Source organism: Dunckerocampus dactyliophorus, chromosome 10 (assembly GCF_027744805.1).
Source record: "Dunckerocampus dactyliophorus isolate RoL2022-P2 chromosome 10, RoL_Ddac_1.1, whole genome shotgun sequence".
NCBI lineage: Eukaryota > Metazoa > Chordata > Actinopteri > Syngnathiformes > Syngnathidae > Dunckerocampus > Dunckerocampus dactyliophorus.
Window position 1 is genome coordinate 15,591,165 of NC_072828.1, and position 19,808 is coordinate 15,610,972.

Below are 19,808 nucleotides of genomic sequence, written 5' to 3' on the forward strand. Positions count from 1 at the left end.
ACAATGTCCTTTACTTAAATGACCCGGAAACTAAGCAGAACTACGTTCCTCGTCACGGAAATCCGACCAGAACTGGACTCGTGGGACCAATTGAGCGGGGTAAATCACTGTTGATGTAGTACACTGCTGATGGGGATGTCATACAACTTCATGTCAAAAAATCCGAACCCATTAATGACAAAATTTGAGCATATATGTGTATGTATAAAGGTGTACAATTTGGTGCTGATCCAAATTAGGATTTTTCACTGAGAAACAGAGGGGAGAAAATAAAGTAAGAGAAATCATAAAAACATACGAAATGACTTACACCGCACGCTGCACATAGTTTTGTAGATTTTGTTTTGTGTGTGTGGTTCTATGAAAGCATCTTCCATTTCAGAGGTGAGAATTGGATGCTTTCATTAAGCCATTTTAGTTCACGTGTGATTTTTAATCGTTGGAATTTTCCAAGGTCAAACCATCCTAATTTGGAACAGCACCAAATTGTACATCTTTATTCCTCACGCATACACGATGAGTTTCAATTTTGTCATTAAAATTCATGGATTATTCATTGACAAACTGAGGGGGAAAAATAAAGAGATATAATTTTAAAAAAATGAACGACACATGCCACCCCGCAGCACATGATTTTGTTTAAAAAAAAAAAAATTGGTGGTTTTAGAACAAACTTGTTTCCTTGAAAAACCAGCAATTAGTAATGAAAGCATCCCCCATTCCAGAGGTAAGAATTAGATGCTTTATTAAGGCCTTTTCATTCACTTGTGATTTTTAATCGTAGGAATTTTCCAAGGTCAAACCATCCTAATTTGGATCAGCACCAAATTGTACATCTTTATTCCTCATGCATACACGATGAGTTTCAATTTTGTCATTAAAATTCATGGTTTATTCACTGACAAACTGAGGGGGAAAAATAAAGAGATATAATTTTTAAAAAATGAACGACACATGCCACGCTGCAGCACATGATTTTGTTTAAAAAAAAAAAAAAACATTGGTGGTTTTAGAACAAAGTTGTTTCCTTGAAAAACCAGCAATTAGTAATGAAAGCATCCCCCAAGAATTAGATGCGTTATTAAGGCCTTTTCATTCACTTGTGATTTTTAATCGTCAGAATTCTCCAAGGTGAAACCATCATAATTTGGATCATTACCAAATACACCTTCACTCAACAAAAATATAAATGCAACACTTTTGTTTTTGCTCCCATTTTTTATGAGATAAACTAAAAAATCTAAAACTTTTTCCACATACACGATATCCCCGTTTCTCTCAAATATTGTTGACAAATCTGTCTAAATCTGTGATAGTGAGCACTTCTCCTTTGCTGAGATAATCCATCCCACCTCACAGGTGTGCCATATGAAGATGCTAATTAGACACCATGATTAGTGCCTTAGACTGCCCAGAATAAAAGACCACCCTGAAATGTGCAGTTTTGTTTTATTGGGCGGTGGGGGATTCAGAAACCAGTCAGTATCTGGTGTGACCACCATTTGCCTCATGCAGTGCAACACATTTCCTTCGCATAGAGTTGATCAGGTTCTCGATTGTGGTCTGTGGAGTGTTGGTCCACTCCTCTTTAATGGCCGTGCGAAGTTAATGGATATTGGCGGGAACTGGTACGCGCTGTCGTATACGCCGATCCAGAGCATCCCAAACATGCTCAATGGGTGACATGTCCGGTGAGTATGCTGGCCATTCGAGAACTGGGATGTTTTCAGCTTCCAAGAATTGTGTACAGATCCTTGCAACATGGGGCCATTCATTATCCTGCTGTTACATGAGGTGATGTTCTTGGATTTATGGCACAACAATGGGCCTCAGGATCTCGTCACGGTATCTCTGTGCTTCAAAATGCCATCAATAAAATGCACCTGTCTTCTTCATCCATGACAGACGCCTGTCCATACCATAACCCACATGTGCAAACTCGTCTGCGGTTGTGAGGCTGGTTGGATGTACTGCCAAATTCTCTGAAACGCCTTTGGAGACGGCTTATGGTAGAGAAATGAACATTCAATACATGAGCAACAGCGTTGACATTCCTGCTGTGTCAGCATGCCAATCGCACACTCCCTCAAATCTTGCGACATCTGTGGCATTGTGCTGTGTGATGAAACTGCACATTTCAGAGTGGCCTTTTATTGTGGGCAGTGTAAGGCACAACTGTGCACTAGTCATGGTGTCTAATCAGCATCTTGATATGGCACACCTGTGAGGTGGGATGGATTATCTCAGCAAAGGAGAAGTGCTCACTATCACAGATTTAGACAGATTTGTCAACAATATTTGAGAGAAATGGCGATACTGTGTATGTGGAAAAAAATGTTTGATCTTTGAGTTCATCTCATAAAAAATGGGAGCAAAAACAAAAGTGTTGCGTTTATATTTTTGTGGAGTTACATACACGCATGTATGCTTGAATTTTGTCATTCGATTTGTGATTTCTGACTATTCACCGTGAAACTGTGGACAAAATAAAGATGAAAAATTCAAAAAGTAAATTGCTTACAACGCACCGCTGCACAGTTTTATAAAAAATTATATAAATAAAAATTGTTTCCTTGCAAAACCAACAATTAGCAATGAAAGCATCCTGCATGTCAGAGGTAATAATTCGATGCTTTATTTATCATTTTCAGTTCATTGATTCACTAAACATGGGAATCTTCCAAGGTCAAACCATCTTAATTTGGATCAGCACCAAATTGTACACCTTTATACATACACACACAATGTCTATGCTTGAATATTGTCATTAAAATTCATTGATTATTCACTGAGAAACTGAGGGGAAAAATAAAGAGACAAATCATTTTTAAAATGAACGACTCACGCCGCACAGCAGCACATAATTTTGTAAAAAAAAAAAAAAATGTGGCTTCAGCCCAAGCAAAGCCAACAATTGGCAGTAAAAGCACACTCCATTCCAGTGGTAATAATTAGAAGCTTTATTCATCCTTTTTAGGTCACTCGTGATTTTTTTTTTTAGTCATCGGCTTCTTCAAAAAGCCAAAGTTTAATCATCGTAATTTGGATAGCACCATATTGTAACGAGTCAATTGTAACAATTATGAAAGCATCTCTCAATGAGATGCTTTTTTAAATGTATCCCTTTCAGTTCGCTCTTGTTTTATGGAGCACATCTTCCAAGGCCAAGCCCTCCTAATTTGGATCAGCACTAAATTATATACCTTTTATGCATATACACACACAGTGTGTATGCTTATTAAAACTCATGAATTATTCATTGGGAAATTGAGGTGGGAAAATAAAGAAAGAGACAATTATAAAAATGAACGACTCATGCCGCATTGTTGCACATTGTGGTTTTAACCCAAACTTGTTACCTTGCAAAACCAGCAATTAGCAATGAAAGCATCTTTCATTCCAGAGGTAATAATTTGATGCTTTCTTAAGCCCTTTTAGTTGTACTTCACTTGTGATTTTTAATCATCAAACTTCTCCAAAGTCAAACCATCCTAATGTGGATCAGTACCAAATTTTACACCTTTATACATACACACACATACTGTATGCTTGAATCTTGTCATGGATTTATGGATTATTCACTAAAAACTGGGGGAAAAATAAAGAAAAAGAAAATATACACTTTACGCCACACTGCTGCACATAGTTTTGTAAAATAATAAAAAAAGAGAGATTTTAAAAATGAATGACACACGCCGCACCACTGCACATCATTTTGTAAAAAAAAATAATTGTGGGTTTAGCCCAAACCTGTTACATTGCAAAAGCAGTAAAAGCACACTCCGTTTCCAGAGGTAATAATTAGATGGTCTATTTATCCCTTTTAGGTCACTCGTGATTTTTTTGTCATCACATTCTTCAAAAAGCCAAAGTTCAACCATCCTAATTTGCGTAGCACCATGTTGTAACAAGTCAACTCTAACAATCTTCCAAGGGCAAGCCATCCTAATTTGGATCAGCACTAAATTATATACCTTTATGAATATACACACACAATGTGTACAGCGCCCTCCTTAATTATTGGCACCCATGGTTAAGATGTGTTCTTTAACCTCTAATAAATAAAAAATAAAAATAAAAAAATACAGGACCACAATGAAAAAAAACAGGAAAATCCAAACTTCAATTCAAGTGTTTTTTAATAAAATAAATAAAATCCCACAATAACAAATAATTCTTTCACATAAAATCATGTGAGCCACAATTATTAGCACCCCTGATGTTAATACTTTGTACAACCCCCTTTTGCCAACAAAATAGCACCTAATTTTCTCCTACAATGTTTCACAAGATGGAAAATACAGAAAAAGGGATCTTCGACCATTCCTCTTTGCACAGTCTCTCTAGCGCAGGGGTGTCAAACTCGTGCCATGGAGGGCCAAGACACTGCAGGTTTTCTTTCCAGCCAGTCACGAAAGCAGGTAATTTTAATGTTCAACACCTTGAGTTTGAGAGAAGGAGCTCATCAATTAAATCACCTGCTGAAGAAACTGGTTGGAGAGAAAACCTGCAGCGTCTCGGCCCTCCAGGGCACGAGTTTGACACGAGTGCTCTAGATCATCCAGCAACCTGGGTCCTGTCCTCTTCAGCTCTCTTCCCAGGTTTTCAATGAGGTTGAGGCCTGGGGCCTGAGATGGCAACGTTAGGAGCTTGATTTTGTGTCTGGTGAACCATATTTGTGTAGATTTGGCCACATGTTTAGGGCCATTATCTTGCTGAAAGACCGAGTGACAACCCATCTTCAGCTTTGAGCAGAGGCCACCAGATTTTGCTTTAAAATGTCCTGGTATTTCAAAGCCTTCATGATGCCATGCAACCTAACAAGGTTCCCAGGGCTCTTGGAAGAGAAACAGGCACACAGCATCACCGATCTCTCCCGATACTTCACAGTGGGCATGAGGTGCTTTTCTGCGTACTCCTCTTTTGCGTTACGCCAGACCCACTTAGAGTGTTTGTTGCCAAAAAGCTCTATCTTGGTCTCATCTGACCAAAGCGCACGGCCCCACTAGAAGCTTAGTGAACTCCACACGTTTACGTTTATGATTGGGAGTGAGAGAATGTTTTTTCCATGCATGCCTCCCAAACAGCTTCTTGGCATGTAGGTAGCGCCTGATAGTTGTTTTGGAGACTTTGTGACCCCAAAATGCTACCATTTGTTGCAATTCTTTATCAGTGAGCTTTGAAGCATTTTTTAGTTCTCTTACCATCCTCCCCACCACGCTTGGTGGCAAAATAAACTTGCGTCCTCGTCCAGGCTTGTTTACCACTGTTCCAGTGGTTTTAAACTTGTTAATGATTCCTCTGACAGTAGATATGGGCAGGTGCAGGTGAGTAGCTATTTTCTTGTAGCCATTGCCTGACTTGTGAAGGTTGACGCACATCTGCCTGACTTGAATGGTGTGTTCCTTTTTCTTTCCCATGTTGAAGAGTGGATTAGAGAAATTGCTTCTGTGTCACATCATACTTGTACCCCAAAGAAACAGGAAGTGATGAACTACCAATTAAATGTTCCTCGATACTCTGATCAACTTTGTAAACTCCTGTAGAAATGACAGAAATACTTCCATTACATTTATTTCCTAGGAATTATTAGGGGTGCCGATAATTGGGGGATAGGTCATTTTATTAAAATTTAATAAGTTATTTTATTATTTCGTAGTCTGGCTTTTTTTTATTTTCTTAAAATTCAGTTGAGAAGAAGGTTACTTTTTTCTCCAATTTTCAGTAAGGTCCTGTATTTTTTAGAAAAAAAAAATTACTAGAAGCTAAAGAACTAATCTTAACCAGGGGTGCCAATAATTATGGAGGGCGTGGTATGTTTATTAAAATTCATGACTCTTAGGGGAAAAATTGAGAAAGAGGGAAATAATTAAACAAAAACGGCTTATGCTGCACCACTGTGCATAGTTTTGTAGATTTTTTTGTTTGGTTTTAGCTTAAACTTGTTTCTTTGCAAAACTAACAATTAGCAATGAAAGCATCCTCCATTCCAGAGGTCATAATTAGATGCTTTATTTATCCCTTTTGGTTTGTTTTTGATTTATTAATCATCAGATCCAAGGTCAAACCATCCTAATTTGGACTAGCACCAAGTTGTACACCTTTATACATACACACACAATGTGTATGCTCAAATTTTGTCATCGAAACTCTTTCAATAAGAAATGAGAGGAAAAATAAAGTGACAAAAATTTTTAAAATTTAACGACTCATGCCGCACCAGTGCACATAATTTGTTTACATTTTTTTTGTGGTTTTAACCCAAACTTGTTTACTTGCAAAACCAGCAATTAGCAATGTAAGCGTCCTTCATTCCAGAGGTAATAATTTGATGCTTTATTAGGCCATTTTAGTTCACTCGTGATTTTTAATCATCAAAATTCTTCAAGGTCTACCCAAAAAAACGTTTTGTGGCTTTACCCCAAACTTGTTTCCTTGCAACACCAATAATGAGCAATGGAAGCATCCTGCATGTCAGAGGTAATAATTAGATGCTTTATTTATCCCTTTCAGTTGATTGTTGATTTACTAAGCATTGGAATCTTCCAAGGTCAAACTATTAGGATCAGCACCAAATTGTTTTTGTTTGTTATTTCCTTGCAAAACCAACAATTAGCAATGAAAGCACCATCCATTCCAGAGGGAATAATTAGATGCTTTATTTAGCCCTTTTAGTTCACTCGTGACTTTATTGATCATAGGAATCTTTCGAGTACAAACTATTCAAATTTGGATCAGCAACAAATTCTACAGCTGTATCCCTGCAGACATGATGTGTATGTTTGAATTTAGTCATTCAAATTCATGGACTATTCACTGAGAAAGTGGAGGTAAAAATAGCAAAAGTAAAACAACATTTCTGAATTGTGTAGATTTTCCTAGGGCTCGTGCATCAGCTTTTTTTTGTGGTTTTAGCCCAAACGCGTTTCCTTCCACAACCAATAATTAGCGATGAAAGCACCCTGCATTCTAGAGATAATAACGAGATGTTGTATTTAGCGCATTTAGTTATCTCGTGATTTTTTAATCATCGGTTTCTTTGAACCAAACCAAAGTTCAAACCATCTTATTTTGGATCAGAACCACATCGTAACAATAACAATGAAAGTGTCTTACACTGCACCAAATTGTACACCTTTATACAAGTACAAACACACGTGGATGCTTGAATTGTGTCTTTAAGATTCATGGATTATTCACGGAGGACAAGTGGTGTGGAAAATAGATGGATGGATTATTCACTGAGAAACTGAGGGAATAACTAAAGAAAGATAGAAATAATTTTTTTTTTAAATAAATGGCTTACTTCACACCGCTACACATAGTTTCGTTGATTTTTTTTTTCTCATGGTTTCAGCCCAAACTTGTCCAAAACCAACCATTAATAATGAACAAACGCTCCATGTCAGAGGTAATAGTTGCTTCATTTATCCCTTTCAGTCATTCTTGATTTACGAAACATTGGAATCTTCCAAGTCCAAACAATCCCAAATTGGATTAGCACCAATTTTTAAAAATACCTTTTATACCTTTATACTTACTCACATGATGTGTATATGCTTGAAAATTGTCATTAAGCATTACTAACTGAGAAACTGAAGGGGGGGAAAGAAAAAACAGGAAAAAAAGACTTACGCTACACCCATCCACTGAGTTTCAACTTTATAAATATCTTTGCCAGACCTAATAATTACAATATTACAGTCCACCCTCGCCACGTCACGGTTCGAATTGCATGACTTCACTCTATCTCGGCTGTCCAAAAATTATTTGAAAAATATTTACATTTTTAAAATAAATTCAAAAATGTATTAATTCATTATTTAATAAATCGTGCAGTCTTTGTGGCTGAATACGGCCTATTAGTCAAAAACATGCATATTGAAGAAAATGTTACATATTTATCCCTTTTAGTGAACACAGAGGGTAAAGGTGACTATAGGGGTGTTATTTAATGTCTAGAGAGCTCTGATAATGTTAAAAACTGTATTTAGAAGGATGTAAACAGGTTTTCTATAACCATGAAAATATTCCATTTGTAAATAAGGAATCCTACTCTGCGGAAATTCACTTATCACAGTCGGAACTGGACCCAATTAACTGCGATAAACAAGGAATTGTATCTTCTTGTAGAATTCAGTTGACACACCGCACAAGCATTTAGTATGATTAAAGGTATTATCCCTCGTTGGCTCCAAAGTCCTCTCGAGAGGGGTTGAACTTTATTCCACTCTGGCGTTGCCAGCAGTGAGAGGTGATGGGCAGGGGTGGCAGCACCTATACGTTGGCGTTTAAACCCGGTGAAGGAGAGGGCGGTTTCCCTCCACCTTTGGGTGGGGGGGGCGGGTCCTGACTGTTGTTTGCATTTCTGCGCCAAACAGCAGTTCAGAATACCCGCCCTTTTTGAAGTCTTTAAAGGGAGTACTGGAGAGTGCTTCCTCGGGGGATTCCCTTGTTCTGCTGGAGGACTCCAGTGCTCATGTTGGCAACGACAGTGACACCTGGAAAGACGTGATTGGGAGGAACAGCCCCTGATCTGAACCCGAGTGGTGTTTTGTTATTGGACTTCTGTGCTCGTCACAGATTGTCCATAATGAACACCATGTTCAAGCATAAGGGTGTCCACATGCACTTGGCACAAGGACACCCTGGTTTGATCACTGACTTTTCGGACTTGTGGCCACATATTTTGGACACTTGGGTGAAGAGAAGGGCGGAGCTGTCAACCGATCACAACCTGGTGGTGAGTTGACTCCGATGGTGGGGGAGGATGCCAGTCAGACCTGGCAGGCCCAAACGCATTGTGAGGATCTGCTGGGAACGTCTGGCAGAGTCCCCTGAGGCAGAAGGAGTTTGAACTCCCACCTTTGGGAGAGCTTTGACCATGTTCTGAGGGAGGCGGCAGACATTGTGTCCGAATGGGCTATGCTCCATGCCTCCATTGTCGAGGCAGCCAATCGGACCTGTGGTCGGTGCCTATTGTGGCAGTAATCCCAGAATCCGTTGGTGAACACCAGTGGTGAGGGATGCTGTCAAGCTGGAGGAGGAGTCCTATCGAGCATGGGTCTTTGGGACAGGCAGCTGATAGGTACCGGCAGGCCAAGCGGTCTGTGGCTCTGGCGGTCGCTGACGCAAAAACTCTGACATGGAAGGAGTTCAGAGAAGCCATGGAGAAGGACTTACGGGCGGCTTCGAAGAGATTCTGGACCACCATCCGTCGTCTCATGCGGGGGAAGCAGTGCACAATCAACACCGTGTATGGTGGGGCATCACTAGGTTCTGACTGACTAGACGTATTCTACATAAATTGGCTGTAATTCCTGAATGGCAAATGCCATATTTGTTAAATGAAAGCTGTAGTGGTGTATAAAGGCAAAATCATAATCATCATTATCCAAATGCTTTTAAAAGAATTTTTAAATGAAGTCCTTTAAGCAACTTATATTTTCTTTATTTTGGCCACAAAAAAAGTCATTACATTGCGGACTTTTATTGAATTTACATCCAGTAAAAAAATATATATACAGGAATTCACATGTGGGTTATATTTACATTTGTTTGGCAGTCATTGCCCATTATTTACAAAAAAATAAAAAATTAAAAAAAGCTTAAAACACTGAGGCAGAATTGTGCATACATAGTCTATTAACAGTAGTAAACCTGTAAAGCTAATGGAACAGAGTTGGAGGTGGTTGTCCTGGTGGTGGGGGGGGGGTTGCCATTGTATCACAGTGATTTTATTGTGGAGGTTGACTCTTGCCTCAGGTTCGTCGGTGCATTCCGTCCTCTTTCAAACTTCATCTTGAGTTCTGATATGGCTGCAGGGACGAGGGCATTGAAATTTAGTTCACAAATTAATGCATTAGTTTTTCCTTCTTTTGAGTGGCTATTTTATATGTAATACAGAGCATTGATTCAATCAACTAGGCAAGGTTTCTATATGACAATATTTTAATTGGCCTTGATACTTTTATAAATTGAGCCCTTTGAACTCATCATAACTAGATGACATGAAAGTGTGTACGTTGCTGCTGGGATTTTTTTTTTAGAGGAATGCAAGCATCAAGACTTTTGTTCCAAGCTGAGTTATTAATTTTGTGTATTATAACTTCACAGACGTGCTATGCCCACAGGTAATGCTTAAAATTAAGCTTTTTTGCATTTTAGTCTGTCCAGCGTATGTGCTTCAAATTTGGTAGCAATTGGGCAAAACCTCTTGGGCAAGTGTGCCTTTGAAGGACTCTTATAAAATAAATGGCATTAAACTGGCTGCTTCAAACTAAAACGGCAGACTTCCTGTATGTATGCATGATAGACATGCCTCCAAAATTTCATGTTTCACTCCAAGACAATACCAAGCAAGGCCAACACAATATCAAGACAGTTTTTTGAGGGGCGTCATGGGGGCATGAAAATTTTCAATAGGATGAACACGGCTGCTAAATTTTGGTGTTTCTGAGTTTTGAGAAAGAAACATCAATTTTAAGTATCTAACCCTAAGGATACAATTTAAAAAGTGCTATAATTTTCTTAAAAACACCACTGCAATCCATTGCAGAATGTCAATGTGTGTCACAGTATGGACATACTCTGGCCCATAGCACCCGTGTGGCTCCTCATCTTCAGCTCTTTTCCGTGTGTTGACCCGGCGATGGAGGCTTGGGAGGGCAGAAATTTGCGAAGTGCAGGAACTGGAGCCTTCACTGATTTCCCTGAAGCTTTCATTTCGGGCTCTATAGGGACAAAAAGGCAACTCATCAGAAAAAGTTCTGCAGATTTGTAGCAAATAGAAACACTCACAGCATGAAATGGAAAAATACGAGTGACTCACCTGGCAACTTGTTGGCAGTGGATTCTTTCTTCTCTGTTTAAAGAGTGACATCATTCAGTCAGTGACACGTACAAAAATGTGCAGTGGCAACAGTGGAATGACTGATACTCACCGCTATCATTCACATAGACGTTTTCTTCATCTTGACTCGGCACTCTTGGCAGTGCTGCGAAAACACAACATTGCCGTGATGTTATTATCATTATCCTGAATTGTCGCTTTGGGTGAACATACACGCCTACGCAACCACAACCAATCATCTTTCATGCCGCTGTCAGGCTAATGCTTTTATTTGTGCACATTTGTGTAGCATAGACTATATAGAAAAAAGTATTCTGACATGTGGCTGTTAATGGAAGTGAAAAGAGATATGCTCCTTATACATTCAGGAAAACCAACGGAACCCCACACGAGCAAGTACTTTGGCAACGGAGGCAAGGAAAAACTTACTCTAGAAAGTAGGGGCGCTCCGATCGATGGGCATTGGCCAATTTCCGCGAAAAATATGCATATGCCAATACTTGCTTTATAACGCCGATCACATTCGGCAATCAGCTCCGCCCCCATTGCAGCATCCAGCCTATAGCGACCATCTCCCGCCCACTTTCCCTTCACAGAGCCAAAACAAGCATGTCTGATGTATGGTGTCGTCGTGAGAGAGAGAGTTTTGCACACTGCAAAACTTATATCACTCTCACGAAATGCCACGAAAAATTTTGCCCCCGGGTGGCACGTTAAAAAGTTTTAGTTTGGTGTGGCATTTGGGGGGCGGGTACTTGGCAGGGTGTGGTGAGTTATCGTGGCTCGCGATGTGATCATCGATCGGGTGGTGGCTAGTGTAGCCAAAACGATGGACACTTGCCCGTGTGTGTGTGGCAGTCGGAGGTATAAGGCGGATAGCCCGAAAAGTGGTTGGGTTCCTCGGACTGCCTGGGGATCCTGCTGGAGCGCCATCAAGCTGATTCTCCTTAAATAAGGCGCCAGATCCTCTTACGTTTCACCAGTGGTTTTGAAAAAGTAAGTCAAATATGTTTTTGTCTAAATTTTGTAAAACCAGGGAGCCCCCCCATGACCACATGAGGCGCCTGCAAGCCTGCTTTTCTTTCAGGTTTTCAGTTAACAATGTGAGAACACTAGAAAGAAATGCATTATGAAATACAAAATGTGAGTTGTGGATGCCAGCAATTTATTAATGTTCTGGTAAAACAAGCATATTTGGTTTGTTTGGTTTGAAAATAAAATATGAAAATAAATGAGAAAAAAAAAACAAATTAGTAGCTCTTGGCCATTTTCATTTTGTAAAAGTAACTCTCACAAGAAAAAACATTGGTGACCCCTGATATAGCCAATTGTAAATTTTAAAAACTGAATCTATGTGTTCAGCATTGGCCGATTTCACTCATGGGCGATTGGCATCGGCAGCATAAAACCCTGATCGGAACATCCCTAGGGAATAATCACTGAGGGATTAAAGAATTTGTGTGTGTATGTGTGTGAAACAAAAATGCTGGCAATAAAACAAAAGACAGGTTTGACAATAGAAGAGTCTGTTTCGTCCGGCAAACAGTCAACATGTTTCACTAGTTTGTGTTTATTCCTGGCGCTGTACCTGGTTTGGTTGGTAAACTAGGCTGCATGACATCTGTGGAAGCGTCCCGCACAGTCCTCTCTCCATTTTCATTATCAAAGCAAATGTAAGCTGCAAAAGAAAAAAACATAAAGGTCATGACCAGAAGTGGAGTCAAAGCCACGAGATGCACACGTGTTGTACAGTATGTACATACAGATGTTCTGCTCATAGGTTTCCTCCCTGGATAGAGCGATCAGAGCGCCCTCTGTGGTGTCCATGAAGTACTTGATGATGTCAAATAGTGAAGCACAGGTGACCTGAACAGACAACAAGACTTCTTTTAGCACTGAAGGAGAGATAACCTTGACGGAAAATCTCATTTAATGTGCAACATAGGCCCTTTCACACAGCCCGTAAATGCCAGGATTGTCCACCTTTTTACTCTTCTGTATCAATGATACCAACATGGAGTGAAGAGGACAACTTCTCCTGCCGTGTTGTGTTGAAAGTCAACGTTGCTGCCCGACAACTGTTTTATAATTATCTGATTGTGAGATGTCGTCCCACTGTGTGCGCTACTATCCCACTTTACTACCTTCTGCATGAAAGTCAAATGCGGATAAACCCTGTATCTTCTCTTACGGATACAATTTTATGGCATCTCTGTGTTAAGGAGAGCAATTGTTTTGTGTGACATTCAGGCAGACAGTTTTATTTTTGCACAAGATGTAGCTGAGGTAAAATATACAAGCTATGTAGCGGCGGGACAAAATATCGATATGACTAAGTATTCTGTTACGGTACAGTTATGGTTTAATTCATTTCAGACATGCTTAACTGTGTTACATTGAAGTACACTTGCACAGTTCAACATGTCCGAAAAGGAGTATTTTACTTTTTTTTTTTTAAAGACTTATTTTAGAGTGTGTTAACCTTTTTTTTTTTTTTTTTTTACTCCACGGACATCACATCATTTCTTATGGAAACATTTGTTTAGTAGTTATAGCAACTTGGAAGTCAACCAGCGCCGTGGAACAAATTGTGTTTAACTTGGCCAAAAGTGCTTTCACTTTCCTGATACATTCCTGGCATGCTACACGCCACACCCCACACAATGCAGACCATTCAATCAATTAAAAGAGCGGCATCATGACAAGAATGCCATTCATCTTTCTACTCTGACCTCCAATACCCAACAATTAGGCACATTTGCTGATTAAACTCATGCAACGTTTCACATTTTCAAAAAATAAAAACAAAAAAAAAGCTCACAGGATTGTCCAAATCGATGGTGCAGCAGTCGTCGTGTTTGCTCACACGGTAATGTTTGTATATTGGCCTGAAAATGGAGAGAGACACCAGGTTAAAACACGAGAGGACAAACACATGTGCTGAGACATAATTGCCTTTCTATACTGTATGTGCAGCATTCATGTCACAAAATGTGTGCGCATTTTTCATATACAGTATGCACTTACAGTAGATAGTAAATCCCATGAGAGAATTTAAGAAAAGCATTAAAAACTAGTCTTGAAAAAGCTTTCTGCACTGAATGCTGTTTATCTGTATAAAATTACTACACTAAATTTAAAGTATGTATGTATATTTTATATAATGTAATAGTGTTATATTACATTTAATTTGTAATTTAATTACATTTGGATGTCAAAAAAAGAAAAAAATACAATTCAAATTAAATAATACAAAGCTATAACAAATTATAAATTAATTATATAAATTTGTATAATAGTAATTTTAATCTGTTTTTTTCATTTTGGATAAAATTATTTTTGAAATTAAAATATTTCTTTCTCTGGTTCAATGTCCAAAAAAATAAAATTCAATTAAATAATGTTCTCATCCACCAGTTACCATTAAATTGTGTTATGTAATGGCGTTATTAAGTACTATATATGCATTATTATTATTGTTTAAATTTGTTAGAATACTGGAGATGCTAACTTAGATTTTTCCATTTATCCAAATCCAATCAATTTAGAATTTTTGTTTTGTTTAGTTATTTTGTTTTTACCTTTGACCCAGACTGCAAACATATTAGTTGGATTGTTGTGTTCAAAAGGTGATGATATGACCTCGCACAGATGTGTGAACGTACAGCGTGTGTGCGTGTGTGTCTGTGTGTGCATGTACCCATTGAGTTCCTCTCTGGTGGTGATAGCGAAGGCGCTGCCATCCCTGCTGGGCCTCAGCACCATATTTCCTCTGCCGGCCTCTCGCTCAAGAAGAAGCTCCGCTTCCGTGCGAGACACTGGGTGGAAACAGCTGCGGGACAGATATTGAACACGGGCACATTATTCAAGTTCATTACATGTCAATGCATTCATGCATATTATCTAATGGCTCTTGTTTTTGGGACAGACTTGTCAGGTGTTGGCGTTCCTTCCAAAACTATCAGTACTACAGTATTTTATTTTAGGAGTGGCACAGCACAAAGGACAGACTAGTAGTGTTAAGTGCTTGTATGCTAATACCTCCTGTCGTGGAAAAAAAGATTAGACCACGCTTGTTTCTTCAGTTTCTTGTTCATTCCACACAAATGTACCGGAAACCTTTAGTTGTACCAGGCATTAAAACGGATCAATAAACTGAAGAAACAAGGGTGGTCGAATAATTTTTTCCATAAATGGCAAAAATATGAATTTGTCTTTAATACTCACTCTGGCATGTCTACTTTGGGTTCACCACTCGGGCTGGGAGAACATTGGTGGATAGTTTTCAGTCTTTCTTTCTCCTTTTTCACAACCTCTTCCAGCATGAGCATTTGTCCCGGCAGCAGGTTGAGAGAGGAAGACACTGACAGCTACACACACAAACAACAACTTCATGTTAAATATTTAACTTCACGTTAAATATGGAATGGAATCAATTTATGTAGGTTTATACAGTGGAAGCTCTAAGGCCGAACGCGATCCATTTAGTGGCGCTTGTTGACTTCCAAGTTGTTCTCATTTCAAAACAATCACTGGAAATAATGTAAAGTCAATTTGGTCGAGGCTATCGCCATCATAAAACTTTGACATGTGATGTCAGCCACTGTATACTAAAATTCAAATTAAGTAAAACTACTGGAAACATGGCGGAGAGGGAACAGCAAAGTTTAATACTACTTGAGTAATACTCTCAACCTAGTGGCGCTTTATAGGTATTGCAGGAATGAACACAGGTTGGGTAAGTGTTTTTAGGTTACGTTATGTTGCATTACCGAAATTTAAATGAAATTGATATGTAATTATTAAATAGTATTGCTAATATTGTACTGAGCACCCAGAACCTTTCATATTTTGCAGCAAGTTTTTCTGATTATCATCACACTTTTTCTCTTTGCCATCACTTTTGTGGTGGCATCACTGAACTGATGTCACGCCTGATCATAATGCTTTGTTGGCATATTTTTCCGGACATTTTGGACCAATGTTTCACTTTGGAGTTTCCACTGCGCATGAATGCTAGAGAAGTGAAGTGAGTTGGAAAGCAAACCTCAGCCACAGATTGAATGAGGCCTTTCCAAAGCTCCCGAGCCTCTGCATTTGGAGCCTGTGGGGAAAAAAAAGCAAAAAATGATCCATACTGTATTACTTGCATATACTGTCAATGTACTCCTCTGCTACTGAACCACTGCACACAAAAGGGTGATAATTTGCCAAAACATGCACCCTTACTTTGTTGTCTGTGCTGTTATTAAACCTCAAAGTCACACTGACTTTAAATTTCTCACACAGGTCAATAAGCTTTATAAACACCCACTGTAACTTTAGGGGGGGTTAGCCGAATCACCACCAAAACTGGTAAACACCATTAGGTGACTTACAAGTACATGTCAGTAAAATTAGAGCAAAATTGGTTGAAAATCATAGCCGTCATCAAGCTAGACGTCTTTGCATGGGCACGGGGGGGGGGGGGGGGGGGGGACTAAATGGCCATAAGTCATTGACCATTTGCTTAGTGATTATAAAACTGAGGCTATCTGTATTAATTGTATGCCAGCGTGTCCTATTTTTTTTTCTCACATGACTGTATATGTTCATACGCATCTTCAAATATGCCCTTACAGAAAATCCAATGTTGTTGTCCTTGGTCAGGAGGTTCAGTCTGGCTACATCCAGGTTACAATCCACTGTGCTGTCGTCTGCGATTACAATCGGCCCGCTGAGATCCAGTTTTTCAATGTACTGTTCAAACATACACACATAGACAGTCAAGCTGTATTGTAGCCATACGGTCTCCCAGCCAACATGTCAAATGCCAACACTTTTCACTTACCTCGGTTTCTCTCTTGTCGTTGAAGAAGAAAAGTGTGTTGCCGCACAGGCGCGTCCACAGTTTGCGAGCTTTCTACACACAAACGCACACAGGAAGGATATTGTTTTACTATATAGATGAGATAGACATACAGTACAGATCAGGGTATGAATCCTTTTTCAGCTTTACAATGCAGTATATACTGTATACTGGTAATGTATACTGGTAGTGTGTTAAGGTGCTGTACTTTTTTGTTTAACCAGTAAAACATATTTCCTCCCATTGAAATAATTCTGAGTTTTGGTTTTATTGTATGTTATTGTTGTTAATTGATTTGGTTGTGACGAGTTTAGACTGCAGACTCTTTGATGGCCTCCAGGTGCAGTAAGCTACTGGGGACTGTCAGAAAATACACATTCTTTTTAATCACTGCTAAAATCTCAAAAAGACACGAAGAATTGTTTACAGCTTACAGCCTACGCACAAGACAAGACGGGCGGACAGTTTTCAAGACTTTATCATGAGAAACTGCAGCTGTAGCTCCGCCCACTCCAGGCTATGATAAACCTGTTGGTCTGGTGGGTTTATAAGACTGCCATAATTACAGTAAGTACAGTATACTTATGCTTTCGTGCTATATTTTAAAGTATACACAGATACTGCGTAGACCATTCAGTGATGCTGGTTGAGTGCCAAGGTGCTCTAATTTCAAACCATTTTTCCCATAGGAGCTTTACATGATGTTAAGAGAAGTAATTTGTTCAAAGCTCCAACTGTCGCCAATATAAAAACTTTATTAACTGTACAAGCAGTGTTTTAAGCAGCATTTTAACATTCTTAACTGCCGTACAGGCATAAAAGTAAATAAACGACAAAATAAAGCTCAAGTAAAGTAAAACTAGTACTTGCAAAGTAATAGAGCGGGAAGGTGTTTGCAGAGTCATACTGTCACCTTATGGTGTTCTATAGATACTGTTAGAAATAATAATACAGTAGTAAATGACTCTCGGCAGGCAGAGGCAGCACTATACTGTTGAAGTAATTGTACATTATTAGTTGCAAAGTTAGGGAAAAGGATGTTGACAAGGTTATTTGATTATTTCCATGCTTAGCCATCATTAGCCATTATGCTTTGAACTCCATGCTATTTGCCTGGTAAAATTAATTCGTTTTTTGTATGTAATTACCTAATTGTATTGCTCATATTGTTACTGAGCAGCCTGACACTCTCCTATGTCGCAATTTCTGGTTCTGTGGTTGTTATCACACTTTTCCTCTATGCCATCACTGGTACCCTTCTGTGGGGGCATCACAAAAGCCAAAATAAAAAGCAGTCCTGAGCTGAAGTGTCTGACATCACACATGAAGGTTTGACGTGCTGGTTTAGTTTGACTTTTGAGGCATATTTTTTCCTGAAAGCTTGAATTCACAACTTGTAGCACATTTGGGGCGTTCAATTTTGACTACAAAATATCATTATTATAGAGTGAAAAAGGATGCAAAAAGTTTTTAGTTCCGTTTTTAGTTAAGATAAGCAAAAATACACTTGTCAATATCCGTAAGGATTTGTGGCTTACAAATCCTTATATACAACTTATAAGAAATAAATCACATGATGTATGTATTTAAATTACAACCAGTATATGTGTATAAAATATTTTTTTTGCAAGTTTGTGATGGATTATAGTGACTGAAACTTTAGAGTGTTAACCCATTAGTCATGCCTGTGTTTGTATGGCCAATGTAAACATTTCCTGGAGAGATAGCACATCTTAACCCTGACCTCCATTTCATGACCATAAAGCATTGCTTTCTCAGTGTTACCAATATTTCCATACAGTGTTCCTACGTTTACATACTGCTACACTAGACTTCATTAAGAATAAACATTCACAAAAATTTGTGATGAGGAGTGGGCAGTCTCCGATGCATGGGCTATACTGTATGTAGCTCAGGAGAACATTTGATCTGGTCTGCCATGGATGTTATACAAAGCCCTCAAAAAACATTTAACCACAAATGCTCATTATATATTATAATAAACATACTATATGTTCAATCATTGTATTATATAAGGCGGTTTTCAATAAAATACTGCAAAAGCCCTACCTTATCTTTAAATGACCTCTTCTCCAGGTATCCCTCATAGTAACAGTGTGGTAGCTGGCTCATGTTTCGCACTTGTCGCTTGTTCATCATGAAGTCTTTCCTTCAAGATCAAAATTCTAAATCAACAAAAACAAAGACGAGACAAACTCTTCATCAGGGCTGTCAATACAGCCACATGTTCACCTTGATCCAACTAAAGGCCCGGGACAGAAGTGAAGTTGAGATATAGTTTGGTCTCTGTCAATGATTGGTCGACATAACCGTGGTTTGATTTTTTTTTTTTTTTTACAAGCAAGACTTCCCATCAGCTCTTTCACAAGCGTGGAAATCACCTGACTGTGACCAAAAAGTTTAAAAACAGGTGGAACTAGTCGTACTGGTGCTCGGTTTTCATCTGAGTTGTTTCTAGTTTGACTGCAACATGCATCCAACAAAAATAACAATGCAAAAGAGAACAAGTGTTTCATTTGGCTGCTAATAAGGCCGCTAACATTTGTGTCACATTTAGCTTGGGGTCCTTTTCAACACACGTTTGACACAAAATATAGACACACAAGCAGTGACAGTCCGACAGTGATGAGGCTCAATTGTTAGAAATAATAATCATCTTGTTAACAATTTTTAAGAATTATATACCAGTTTTATTCACACCTCCACATGCGATGCCCTTCATTTTTTGACCCAAATTTGTGATGTTACGGCTAAAAGTAATACATGATTAATAACTTGTCATTACCCATGATTTTTCCCAAAATAAATAAAATCTTAACACGTGTAAACATATTATTTAGTTACAACGGTTTCATATTTAGGCCTCTTAACCACCGCAAACTAAATTGTAATTGTATATGTTGACAAAAATCATATAGCTGATATGTTTAGCTTGGAAGAACACAGTTGGACTCAAACAGTGTACTAAAAACGCGACAGGACGAGTGCCATTTTGTATGCTAACCGTAAAATGTATGTAAATCAAGGCAAAATTTTGGTGTACATTTCCATTGTTAACAGAAAAGCACACAAACTGTGGAGTAGGCT

The 19,808-nt window shown here is 38.7% G+C and overlaps 1 protein-coding gene across 1 annotated transcript; it reads right to left on the bottom strand.

Moving 5' to 3' along the window:
• Nucleotides 1-9,431: 9,431 nt before the first annotated feature.
• On the bottom strand, nt 9,432-18,968 carry LOC129189341 (signal-transducing adaptor protein 1-like). The gene is made up of 13 exons (XM_054790955.1): nt 18,771-18,968; nt 16,683-16,754; nt 16,472-16,591; nt 15,900-15,956; nt 15,080-15,222; nt 14,553-14,684; nt 13,674-13,740; nt 12,616-12,718; nt 12,441-12,530; nt 10,944-10,997; nt 10,832-10,864; nt 10,590-10,733; nt 9,432-9,818 (listed from the first exon to the last, which is right to left on the bottom strand). The coding sequence occupies exons 1-13, from the start codon at nt 18,858-18,860 to the stop codon at nt 9,727-9,729; spliced, it is 1,197 nt and encodes a 398-aa protein (XP_054646930.1). The 5' UTR covers nt 18,861-18,968; the 3' UTR covers nt 9,432-9,726.
• Between the last annotated feature and the right edge of the window lie 840 nt (nt 18,969-19,808).